Raw genomic sequence first — 14081 nt, forward strand, 5'->3', positions numbered from 1 at the left:
GAGAGACATCCTCCTTTGTATTTATGGGAACAAATATTTCCTAACACTTTGGATCCTATTCTTGGACAGTTAGAAGACACAATGCATCAATGGAAAAATACCGATTATTGGAGGACCACATTTTTTTTGTTTGTAATAATGACAATTACAACAATACTGAATGAACACTTATTTTAACTTAATATAATACATAAATAAAATCAATTTAGCCTCAAATAAATAATGAAACATGTTCAATTTGGTTTAAATAATGCAAAAACAAAGTGTTGGAGAAGAAAGTAAAAGTGCAATATGTGCCATGTAAGAATGCTAACGTTTAAGTTCCTTGCTCAGAACATGAGAACATATGAAAGCTGGTGGTTCCTTTTAACATGAGTCTTCAATATTCCCAGGTAAGAAGTTTTAGGTTGTAGTTATTGTCGGAATTATAGGACTATTTCTCTCTATACTATTTGTATTTCATTAACCTTTGACTATTGGATGTTCTTATAGGCACTTTAGTATTGCCAGTGTAACAGTATAGCTTCCATCCCTCTCCTCGCTCCTACCTGGGCTTGAACCAGGAACACAACGACAACAGCCACCCTCGAAGCAGCGTTACCCATGCAGAGCAAAGGGAATAAAAACTCCAAGTCTCAGAGCGAGTGACGTTTGAAATGCTATTAGCGCGCACCCCGCTAACTAGCTAGCCATTTCACATCGGTTACACCAGCCTAATCTCGGGAGTTGATAGGCTTGAAGCACAACGAAGAGCCTCTGGCAAAACGCAGGAAAGTGCTGTTTGAATGAATGCTTATGAGCATGCTGCTGCCTACCACCGCTCATTCAGACTGCTCTATCAAATCATAGACTTAGGTCATTAATATGGTCGAATCCGGAAACTATCATCTCGAAAACAAGACATTTATTCTTTCAGTGAAATACGGAACTGTTCCGTATTTTATCTAACGGGTGGCATCCATAAGTCTAAATATTCCTGTTACATTGCACAACCTTCAATGTTATGTCATAATTACGTAAAATTCTGGCAAATTAGGCGGCCCAAACTGTTGCATATACACTGACTCTGCGTGCAATGAACGCAAGACAAGTGACACAATTTCACCTGGTTAATATTGCCTGCTAACCTGGATTTCTTTTAGCTAAATATGCAGGTTTAAAAATATATACTTCTGTGTATTGATTTTAAGAAAGGCATTGATGTTTATGGTTAGGTACACATTGGAGCAACGATACGCACCGCATCGATTATATGCAATGCAGGACACGCTAGATAAACTAGTAATATCATCAACCATGTGTAGTTAACTAGTGATTATGATGGATTGATTGATTGTTTTTTATAAGATAAGTTTAATGCTAGCTAGCAACTTACCTTGGCTTCTACTGCATTCGCGTAACAGGCAGGCTCCCCGTGGAGTGCAATGTAATCAGGTGGTTAGAGCGTTGGACTAGTTAACTGTAAGGTTGCAAGATTGAATCCCCCGAGCTGACAAGGTAAAAATCTGTCGTTCTGCCACTGAACGAGGCAGTTAACCCACCGTTCCTAGGCCGTCATTGAAAATAAGAAGGTGTTCTTAACTGACTTGCCTAGTTAAATAAAGATTAAATAAAGGTGAAAAATATATATATTTTAAATCGGCCAAATCGGTGTCCAAAAATACCGATTTCCGATTGTTATGAGAACTTGAAATCGGCCCTAATTAATTGGCCATTCCGATTAATCGGTCGACCTCTACTAATTACTGTCCGTGAGTAACCTCAACCTTGTGGGTCTGTGGGTGTTTGGGCCAATAAAGTGCCAACTCAATTCTACCAGTGACAAATCTCTCATGCCCCTATGAACGGGGACACAGGGCAATAGTTTTTAATCTAAACCAGCCCTTTTTTGCTGGAGTACACTAACCCCTAATTGGGGCTCTTTTCTTGACACACAGTAGCAGTTTACCAGATAAGAAGTCAAGAAGATCAAAAAGTAGATTGTTGTAAGGGTGTATTATGTCTTGTGCTGGCCACATTGTCATATCCATTCTGGATTCTGAGTGGTAAAATCATAGCTGAAAAATGCCTCTATGTATGTGTATACATTTTCCCCCAGACAATCTACTGCAGAGTTCTGTCATGCTATCCAGGTCTGTGCCCAAACAGTTCGAGCTTCTACTTTTAAAAATCCACCTTTCCAGAAATAAGTACTGTTGTCGCTTGTTATAGACACCCCTCAGCCCCCAGCTGCGCCCTGGACACCATATGTGAATTAATTGCCCCCCATTTATCTTCAGAGTTTGTACTGTTAGGTGACCTAAACTGGGATATGCTTAACACCCCGGCCGTCCTACAATCTAAGCTAGATGCCCTCAATCTCACCAAAATTATCAAGGAACCTACCAGGTACAACCCCAAATCCGGAAACTCGGGCACCCTCATAGATATCATCCTGACCAACCTGTCCTCTAAATACACCTCTGCTGTCTTCAACCAGGATCTCAGCGATCACTGCCTCATTGCTTGCATCCGTAATGGGTCCGCGATCAAACGACCACCCCTCATCACAGTCAAACGCTCGCTAAAACACTTCAGCGAGTAGGCCTTTCTAATCGACCTGGCCCGGGTATCCTGGAAAGATATTGACCTCATTCTGTCAGTAGAGGATGCCTGGTTATTCTTTAAAAGTGCTTTCCTCACCATCTTAAATAAGCATGCCCCATTCAAAAAATGTAGAACCAGGAACAGATATAGCCCTTGGTTCACTCCAGACCTGACTGCCCTTGACCAGCACAAAAACATCCTGTGGCGTACTGCATCAGCATCGATGTCATTTACAAAATAGCCTCCAACACTCCCCCTTGGTTTGTGCTGTGGTGGAGATCTTTGTGGGCTATACTCGGCCTTGTCTCAGGATTGTAAGTTGGTGGTTGAAGATATCCCTCTATTGGTGCGGGGGCTGTGCTTTGGCAAAGTGGGTGGGATTATATCCTTCCTGTTTGGCCCTGTCCGGGGGTATCATCGGATGGGGCCACAGTGTCTCCTGACCCCTCCTGTCTCAGCCTCCAGTATTTATGCTGCAGTAGTTTATGTGTCGGGGGGCTAGGGTCAGTTGGTTATATCTGGAGTACTTCTCCTGTCTTATCCAGTGTCCTGTGTGAATTTAAGTATGCTCTCTCTAATTCTCTCCTTCTCTCTTTCTTTCTCTCTCTCGGAGAACCTGAGCCCTAGGACCATACGTCAGGACTACCGGACATGATGACTCCTTGCTGTCCCCAGTCCACCTGGCCTTGCTGCTGTTCCAGTTTCAACTGTTCTGCCTGCGGTTATGGAACCCGTACCTGTCCCAGACCTGCTGCTTTCAACTCTTAATGATCGACTATGAAAAGCCAACTGACATTTATTCCTGATTATTATTTGACCATGCTTGTCACTTATGAACATTTTGAACATCTTAGCCATGTTCTGTTATAATCTCCACCCGGCACAGCCAGAAGAGAACTGGCCACCCCTCATAGCCTGGTTCCTCTCTAGGATTCTTCCTAGGTTTTGGCCTTTCTAGGGAGTTTTTCCTAGCCACCGTGCTTCTACACCTGCATTGCTTGCTGTTTGGGGTTTTAGGCTGGGTTTCTGTACAGCACTTCGAGATATTAGCTGATGTACGAAGGGCTATATAAAATAAACTTGATTTGATTTGATTTACTCAACAAATTGGATGCAGTCTATCACAGTGCCATTCGTTTCATCACCAAAGCCACATATACTACTCACCACTGCGACCTGTATGCTCTCGTTGGCTGGCCCTCGCTTCATATTCGTCACCAAACCAACTGGCTCCAGGTCATCTATAAGTCCTTGCTAGGTAAAGCCCCGCCTTATCGCAGCTCACTGGTTACAGCAGGTATATTTCACTGGTCATCCCCAAAGCCAATTCCTATTTGGCCGCCTTTCCTTCGAGTTCTCTGCTGCCAATGACTGGAACGAATTGCAAAAATCACTGAAGCTGGAGACTCATATCTCCCTCACTATCTTTAAGCATCAGCTTACAGGTCATTGCACCTGTACATAGCCCATCTGTAAATAGCCCATCTAACTACCTCATCTCCATATTGTTATTTTATTTATATTTATTGTTTTGCTCCTTTGCACCCCAGTATCTCTACTTGCACATTCATCGTCTGCACATCTATCACTCCAGTGTTTATTTGCGAAATTGTAATTATTTCGCCACTACGGCCTATTTATTGCCTTACCTCCCTAATATTTCTTCATTTGCACACACTGTATATAGACTTTTGTGTTGTGTTATTGACTGTACGTTTGTTTATTCCTTGTGTAACTCTGTGTTTGTGTCACACTGCTTTGCTTTATCTTGGCCAGGTCGCAGTTGTAAATGAGAACTTGTTTTCAACTGGCTTACCTGCTTGAATAAAAGTAACATAAAAGAAATACTATGTGGGAATGTCTTATGTCTGTTCTACATGTATTGCTGGTACATGGAATATTCCTCAACTGCATATATCATAAATTGCTTTTGCAAATTGAAGAATTATGTTCAACAACTGACATTTTCAGATTATTTTGACAAACACACTTTGGTGCTTACAATTCATTCTCTATTGTCATAGATTTGGTGGGCACTGTCATCTGTGATCTTGGTGATATGACCTTCTTTATGCACGTACTGATGAAACTGTCACTTAATATTTTTTTCTTAGTCTACAAACGCTCTACATTTATTCTCTGTGATAGGGTTGGATCCTATATGCTACTTTTATTATTGTCCTGTAAATGGTTCAGTGCCTATAATTTAGGCTGTGTGTAGAATGGAGCATAAAGGAAATTACCTCTACTACTAGATTACAGTGATAAGGAAAACAGCATACAAATTTGGCTTGTGTATTCATTTGCCTATAACTAATCAGAATTCCATTATGTTTACATAAAAACGAGAATACTTCAAAATGAGAAGATCCTGCCATGGAAAAGACGACTGGGTGGACATGAAGTGGAAAGTGGAAAGGAGGGGAAATAACTCACACCATGCAGCAGGACACCTTCAGCTGCGGGGTCTTTGTAATGCAGGTTTGATAGTTACACTTTCAATAATGAATGGTTAGCTGTTATGTGACAATTAGGTCAAAAGCTTTATTTTTTTGGTGTAGATGACCAAAGAGGTTGCACAGAACTTCCCCAACATCCCCTCCCAAATTGACATGGAACATTCAAAAACACATGGAGCAACTGCGAAAAGAAATGGCTGAGGATATACAAAAAATGTCTGGTATGTAATGACATTTAATTCAAAGTAAATGTACGTTTATTTTTATGTAGTTGTGTCGGACAGCCATATGTTCAGTTCATGCCTATGATTTCAGAGTTCAACAAAGCCAACAACTGCTTCATGTGTGCCACTGATAAAGAACCTGGATGTGGCCCAAAGACTGACTGGGTTAGTAACTTTATTTAACATGTTTATAATATTTTGACAGTGACGGCATGTAAGACAATTTATGATATAACACAATGTAACGCTTGTCGTGGTTGGAAGAAGAGGAGGACCAATGCGCAGCATGGTAAGTGTCCATATTGATTTAATACGAAATAATGAATACTGAACAAAAACAAGAAAACGACAAACGAACAATCCTGAACGGTGAACCAAAAACACAGAACAGAAAATATAATCACCCACAAAACACAATGAAAAACAGGCTACCTAAATATGGCTCCCAATCAGAGACAACGACTGACACCTGCCTCTGATTGAGAACCATACTAGGCCAAACATATAGAAATAGAACAATAGAACAAAACATAGAAAAAACAACATAGAATGCCCACCCCAACTCACGCCCTGACCAAACTAAAATAAAGACATAACAAAGGAACTAAGGTCAGAACGTGACACACAATGGATGGCTAATTTGTCATTTATCGTACTGCAATGATATTTTATATTATTTATAACGTATTACGCTTTGTTTTGTTTTAGATTGAATGTTTTGCATGCCAACAGTGGTTCCATGTGCTCTAACTAGGAATGAAGACGAGTTCAACAGAGTAATGAACACAAACTGGAAGTGCTGTCTTTGTTGTTGAAAATGTATGCTATACACCATCCACACTGAAGAGAAAAGTCAGAGAAAAGTCTGAGAAAACTTAAAAACAACATCAATGTCACGACTTCCGCCGAAGTCGGTCCTTCTCCTTGTTCGGGTGGTGTTCGGCGGTCGACGTCACCGGCTTTCTAGTCACCATCGATCCATTTTTCAGTTTCGTTTTGTTTTGTCTGTATTAATCACACCTGGTTCCAATTCCCCTATCATGTTCCCTATTTAACCCTCTGGCTTTCATTTCTTTTTTGTCCGTGATTGTTTGTGCGTTAGTGGTTGTGGTTTATACATTGTGTTTGTGATTATTTCCATTTGTGGAATTTTTGCCATTAATCGTGAGTAAACACTGTGGTTTCGCTCAACACCTGTGTCCTGCGCTTGACTCCGATAATTCTCCGCACACAACCCTGACAATCAATGTAGAAGCCAACATACAAGTCTTAAGTAAAAACGAATGCAAATAGGTTAGAAATTGTGCTACTAATGCACATGACAGCACAAATTAAATCAAATCAAATGTATTTATATAGCCCTTACATCAGCTGATATCTCAAAGTGATGTACAGAAACCCAGCCTAAAACCCCAAACAGCAAGCAATGCAGGTGTAGAAGCACGGTGGCTAGGAAAAACTCCCTAGAAAGGCCAAAACCTAGAAAGAAACCTAGAGAGGAACCAGGCTATGAGGGGTGGCCAGTCCTCTTCTGGCTGTGCCGGGTGGAGATTATAACAGAACATGGCCAAGATGTTCAAATGTTCATAAATGACCAGCATGGTCAAATAATAATAATCACAGTAGTTGTCGAGGGTGCAGCAAGTCAGCACCTCAGGAGTAAATGTCAGTTGGCTTTTCATAGCCGATCATTAAGAGTATCTCTACCACTCCTGCGGTCTCTAGAGAGTTGAAAACAGCAGGTCTGGGACAGGTAGCACGTCCGGTGAACAGGTCAGGGTTCCATAGCCGCAGGCAGAACAGTTGAAACTGGAGCAACAGCACGGCCAGGTGGACTGGGGACAGCAAGGAGTCATCATGCCAGGTAGTCCTGAGGCATGGTACTAGGGCTCAGGTCCTCCGAGAGAGAGAAAGAAAGAGAGAAAGAGAGAATTAGAGAGAGCATACTTAAATTCACACAGAACACAGGATAAGACAGGAGAAGTACTCCAGATATAACAAACTGACCCTAGCCCCCCGACACATAAACTAATGCAGCATAAATACTGGAGGCTGAGACAGGAGGGGTCATGAACGTCATCAGAAGTGTCCTCTTAATTTGAGGGCTGAGGGGATAGGGTGTGTCTTAAGTGTTTGGACTGCAACCCGTCCATTATCTGGGATAATGGTGTTGATGTGAGCCATGACCAGCCCATCACTGCCTGGTTTGGCAACTGCTCAGCCTCCGACCGCAAGGCACTACAGAGGGTAGTGCGTACTGACTAGTACATCACTGGGGCCAAGCTTTCTGCCATCCAGGACCTCTTTACCAGGCGGTGTCAGAGGAAGGCCCTAGAAAGTGTCAAAGACTCCAACCACCCTAGTCATAGACTGTTGTCTCTGCTACCGCACGGCAAGCGGTACCGGAGCGCCAAGTCTAGGTTCAAAAGGCTTCTCAGCAGCTTCTACCCCCAAGCCATAAGACTCCTGAACATCTAATCAAATGGCTACCCAGACTATTTGCATTCCCCCCCTCTTTTACGCTGCTGCTACTCTCTTTTACTATCCATGCATAGTCACTTTAATAGCTCTACCTACATGTACATATTACCTCAATTACCTCCTGTATATAGCCACGCTATTGTTATTTTACTGCTGTTCTTTATTTGTTACTTTTATTTATTTTCTTTTTTTAGGTATTTTTCTTAAAACTGCATTGTTGGTTAAGGGCTTGTAAGTAAGCATTTCACTGTAAGGTCTACACCTGTTGTATTCAGCGCATGTGATTTTGATCCAGCAGAATCTCACTACTACACCCAGTCTATCAATTCTCCATAATAACATTAATACCTCCAATAGTAGGTCACTGCTATTATATTTACCAGATGATAAAATATTTAATACAGACAGAGAATCTGAGCATACTATAATTCTAACAGGTTGTACGTCCTCCAGTCACTGGAGGGCAACTATTATCGCCAACAGTTCAACTGAGTATACTGACAGTTCATTTGTTAGTCTTCTACATATCTGCACATCAAATTCATGAACGTAAACGACTGCTCCTGTGTGCCCACTCTGCGTCCTTCGATCCCCCCCCAAAAAAGCATAAAAACTTCTACCAATGTAATTGTCAACCAGTTTCCCTATATCACTGACTTCTGACCAATACTCACTCTCAGTGTATTACATTACCCCTCATACACCAGTAGGAGTCACTGTTTAGGCAGGAATTGTTGGACTGTGGCTTCAGATTTTATTTAAATATAGATATCTCTTTATTTAGGTTGATGGCATGACATTGAAACAATGACGTTGAATCAAACATACCATTTTATTATCAACTTGAAACAAGGTAAAAAAAAATGTTTTAATCAAATATGAAATTCAACATAATTTCAACCACCCAATTGAATATAGGATGAAAAACAGACATTGATTAAATAGTAAGAATATGCAAAAATGTCAACATCTAAAATATGATGAAAATGTGACCTGGATCTGGTGTTGCATGTTCAAACGTATTTACAACACCACATTAAATTAATTTAGTTGCAATTTCCATGTAGATTCTACGTGAGATTTTTAACCATTCTGCAAGGAATATTCAACACAATTTCAACGTATAGATAGTTTTGATGATTATGTTGAAATTAGATTGATGTAACAACCTGTTAGTCAGGTTAAGTCATTGTATTTAAGTTTAAGTTTTACCATAATTTCGATGTTTGCAATGCTGGTTGAATTGATATGAAAACAGTACTGGTTGATGACTTTTTGCAAATCCAGATGTTTCAAACATAGATTCAACGGCACAATACGTTGACAAATTATGTTGAAACAACGTTGATTCAACCAGATTGTGTCCAGTGGGTTATGAGTAACCTTAGAGTAAGCCCTGTTGGGCTGCAAACATTTTAATTCACATTAGAACACATATGCCATGAATTAGTTAACTGTGTTCAAAGACTTGGTTGGTCATACAACTATTAGCTGTAAAGACAATATTTTCATGATTACTAAACACATTACAGGCCACAGTATGGTAATCAAATTGTGTCAAAATACCAAATGTTTTCAGGGTATACAACAAATCTCCAAGACCATGAAATCCAACAGATACTGTTCTAGGGGCTGCTGATTGCTCTGTTGTTGGCCCACTTCATCATTAGGTAAGAGTTATATGAGGTTGGTTGAGGGCACTCTCCAGGATCTGAGTCTTACCCTCTGTGCTGCTTATCTGTTCTCATGTAACCTACCTTCGGGGTTAAGGATGTGGAAAATGACTGCATGTGACTTGTGTGTATACGCCTGCAACTCATTGCTCTACCCTATATTATTCTTATTATTATTCTGCTTAAAGAACTCTACATCTTATCTTGGCATTGAACTCAAAGAAAATACTTGATATTCACAGTTATGTTTGTTACATACAGAGCCTTCAGAAAGTGTTCACACCCCTTGACTTATTCCACATTTTGTTGTGTTACAGCCTGAATTCAAAATGGATTAAATAGATTTTTTCTCTCAATGATCTACACAATACCACATAATACCACACATAATACCACACAATACCACATAATGACAAAGTGAAAACATGTTTTTAGAATATTTTGCAAATTTATTGAAAATGAAATACATAAATATCTCATTTACGTAAGTATTCACACCTTTGGCTGCAATTACAGCTGTGAGTCTTTCTGGGTAAGTCTCGAAGAGGTTTGCACACCTGAATTTTACAATATTTGCACATTATTCTTTAAAAATTCTTCAAGCTTTGTGAAGTTGGTTGTTTATTATTGCAAGACATCCGTCTTGCCATAGATTTTCAAGCCAATTTAAATCAGAACTATAACTAGACGACTCAGGAACATTCATAGTGAGTCCATGCACATTTTTACTCCTGAACCTATTTAGGCTTGCCATAACAAAGGGGTTGAATACTTACTGACTCAAGACATTTCAGCTTTTCATTTTTAATTGATTTGTAAAAATTGCAAAAAAAACTATTCCAGTTGGTCATTATGGGGTATTGTGTGTAGGCCAGTGACACAAAATCTAAATGTAATATTCAGGCTGTAACAAAACAAAATATGGAACAAGTCAAGGGGTGTGAATACTTTCTGAGGGCACTGTACTCTTAATGCAACAGTCATAAAGTTAATATGAAAATGATTTTCTTATTAGGAAGGACATTTATTGTACATTTGTGTATACCCTTGTGAGTTTGAAAGTGCTTAGAAAGTGCTAGGCCTAGAGCCATGGTCTCAGGCAGCTTTCAAGTTTGAACAGTGGATTCAGTCGGCTCATCATTTCCATGGTCACCCTGCTCAACGGTATTGGCAGCGGCCAGAGTGTCTGCCTCAGCCTCAGATGCTGAGTCTTCGTCAGAAAGGTCTGCGTCTGAGAGGATCCCGCAGCCCGTGTGGCACAGCTGGCGCTCCAGGTTGGTGATGCGCCGCTTCAGCCGCTGCTGTGTGGCCGTGTACTCGCTGAGCAGGCGGGCGAAGCGCGTCTGCAGGGTGTCCAGAGAGGACTCCAGCCTCTCCACCTTCTCCTCAGTGTCCTCTCCACCCAGTCTGCCAGCCTCTGCATTCTCATCCAGGAGGCCCTCCTTCATAAGGATCTCCTTCCCCCTCTCCTCCAGCACCTTCTTAGCATCCGGGTACTCGGTCACTGCTTCCATCAGGTCGTCCTTAGAGAGGCAGAAGAGGTCAGAATAGCCGATGCTGCGGATATTGGCCGTCCTGCGGTTTCCCATTTTGCTGCCCTGGATGTTGAGGATACTTATCTCCCCAAAGCAGCTGCCGGCGGTGAGGAGGGCGTACTGTGTGACCCCGTCATTTGCCACCACTGCCAGCTTCCCCTCTTTGATGATGTACATCTCCTTCCCTATGTCCCCTTTGCGGCAGATGTAGTCCCCTGGGCTATAGACCTGTGGCCGGAGTTTCAGCACCAGCTCCACCAACAGTCCAGCCTCACAGTCCTGAAAGATACGCACTTTCTTCAGGGTCTCCAGGTGCACATTGATGGCGATCTCAGCCCGCAATTTGTTAGGCAAGTTCTTCAATACCTCCTGCTCATCCACTGCTTTCTTATTAGTCCAGAGGTAGTCAAACCACTTAATGACGCGTGCTTCCAGCTCCTTGCTGACCCGGCGGAAGTGCATGTAGTGTTTGATGGCATCAATACGGGCCTGAAACTCTGCACGTGTGGCATTCATGTTGGAAATCATGGAGCCAACATTACCCACAATCGTGGCAAAGATCAGCACCCCAACTAGGAAGTCAAAGACCACAAAAAGATACTCCTCATCCCGTACAGGTGCAGGCATCTCTCCAATAGTGGTGAGGGTGAGGGTGGACCAGTACAGGCAGTAGACATAGCCCCGGGTTAGGGAGCCATACTCAGGGTTGGAGATGTTGGGGTACACCCAGGTATCAGAGCCAAACCCTAGAGATTTGGAAATAGCAAAGTAGATGCAGGCGTTCCAGTGGATGATGACCAAGATGTAGAGCACCAAGTTGCAGATGCGGAAGATGTTGGGGTAGTTTGTGCGTGTCTCAGTGCGGTCAAAGAACTCAAACATGCGTGGGAAGCGCAGCAGGCGATTGAATCTGAGCTCTGGGGTGTGGATTCCTGTGGATATGTAGGCCAGATCAGTGGGTAGGATGGACACGACATCCAGCTTGAACTGAAATGTGCGGACGTAGCTGTCTCTCAGCTTGGAGAGGTCCTTCACCAGCAGACCCTGCTCCAGAAACCCTGTGGTATAAAGAAGGTGTTGCCATTAGCACGAAAATATCTACCCAGGTTATCAATCATCTCTCACATCTCTTTGTTTGGATCAGTAAATAATAAATACAGCTATACATAATGTAACAAAAGTGTGTTTAGTCTCAAGCTAGGACCTGGTTTAAGGGTGTATATGATGGTGATGTACCTGTGCGGAGTCGGACACATGTGTCCAAGATGTACAAAGCGTCTGAAAGGTAGTCCAGCACCAACCAGCAGATGTAATTGCTTGTCTGCAGTTTGTCAAAGCATGCCCTACACAAAGAAGAGAAAAAGAGAATACTTAACTCCAGCATCAAACTTCCATCTATCAGTCCAACATTATATTGTTTCATTTTACTGATGAATTAACATCCCCTCTGGTGTTGTGCTATGTGTGGACTGTAGGACCAAACAGAAAATGCCTGTGTTCTCAACTACCTAGCCACAATGAGGATCCAGTTGTAGAGCACAGCTATAGCAATAACAAACAGCCAACGGTAGTACATGTCGTCTGATGGGGACACAACGAACACACCCCATTTTTTCCTGAGAAATAAAAGAGAATGGTTCATGTCAAATAAGGTTACACAGCCTTTTTTGTTTCTGCAGGTAGACATGGGTGGATCTGATCTTCAAGGGCCATGTGTCTGAAAGACTAACCACTGAACATATATCAGCTTTAATAATGACTACATTATTATGATGAGGCTGTAGACTGTATCAAATGGGGTCCATTTAAGGTAGTAAAGGTAGTAATAAAAAAAAAATACATCCACATGTTGGATTTTTATTAAACTGAAGTAGATACATGTTACATTGTAATTCAGAACAGTTTATAGCGTATTTAGAGAATCATCACAGAGACAGACATACCTAAATCTCCCTTTGGTATTGTTGCCATTGGCATCAGGCTGCGTATTGCTGATGCGACTAGGGGCAGTCCTGAGCTCAGGGCCACGGAAGCGTTCCAAGAAAGAGTCTGGCCGCTCCTCCTCCTCTACAAGGCTCCTGTGTGCCCACTCCCTCAGAATCACCACCAAATTCACTAATCTGAGAGAGAGAGAGAAAGAGAGAGAGAGAGAAAGAGAGCGAGAGAGAGGGAAGGGAGAGAGACAGAGCTATTTAGAGATACCGGTAAAGAGTAGCAGAGTTTGTATAAAATAACTGTATTAAGCAGAGTAAATTGGGACAGATTAGCATATGGGTGAGGCAATTTCAACATCACACTATCTATCAGTTGTGAGCTTTGGAAACTACCATTGCTGAGGTACCAGAATTTACCTAGACAGAGCTCCCCGTCCTTGAAAAGAGTTCCTTGAGTTGTTTCGACCATCGAGAGCAGCCACCCGTGCCAGCTCTGAGGATGTGTCATCATTATCATGATCACATTCTGATGGCACTCTAGGAGAAGAGAAGACAGAGGCAGACGCAGAAAAGATGCACTCTTGAGCAGGGGTAGGTATACATTTGGATGCACAAACAATGACCATTTGAGACTCTGATTAGCAGTTGAAAAAGGGAGGCAGGGTCAAATATTGTACATGGTGGTACATTGTGTAAAACAGGAAGAGTTGTATATAAGCATAAAGGATGCATGCAGCAAAGAAATATAATTCTAGAACTAGAACCCTATGCATGCCTCTGTGTAACCCACCTGCTGAGAGTACTCTCAGCTCTCTCCCTCTCTGGCTCCTCCTCCACAGTGGTCTTCACTGAGAGACGATGGGGGGACAAGTCTCTGTCGGCCACCTGGCCTGTCATCTTCAGCTGAAATGAGCTTTCAATTCATACAGAGAAACATTAAGAGTCTTTCCATTCCATCTGATTTGATACGCCCAAAAACTGACCACTACTTGACCATAATTATGAGCTTTTCATACAGTATGTAACTAACATCTTGTTACGTGCCTCCTAACGGAGGGAGGTGCAGGAATCAGGAGCAGGAGAGCGAGGAATTCCCAGTGGCAAAATAGTTTAATGAGCAGTCCAAAACACAACTACAACATGGGACTGAAACACGCCCAAACGAGACGGTCCTGGCGCTTGCTGGACT

The 14081-nt window shown here is 42.1% G+C and overlaps 1 protein-coding gene across 1 annotated transcript; it reads right to left on the bottom strand.

The window, feature by feature from the left end:
* Window positions 1-8528: 8528 nt before the first annotated feature.
* On the bottom strand, window positions 8529-14081 carry LOC139537274 (cyclic nucleotide-gated cation channel-like). The gene is made up of 6 exons (XM_071338400.1): window positions 13683-14081; window positions 13310-13429; window positions 12902-13078; window positions 12467-12574; window positions 12195-12301; window positions 8529-12016 (listed from the first exon to the last, which is right to left on the bottom strand). Exons 1-6 carry the CDS (start codon window positions 13787-13789, stop codon window positions 10530-10532), a joined length of 2106 nt encoding a protein of 701 aa, XP_071194501.1. The 5' UTR covers window positions 13790-14081; the 3' UTR covers window positions 8529-10529.

This window comes from Salvelinus alpinus, chromosome 13 (genome assembly GCF_045679555.1).
Source record: "Salvelinus alpinus chromosome 13, SLU_Salpinus.1, whole genome shotgun sequence".
NCBI classification, from domain to species: domain Eukaryota; kingdom Metazoa; phylum Chordata; class Actinopteri; order Salmoniformes; family Salmonidae; genus Salvelinus; species Salvelinus alpinus.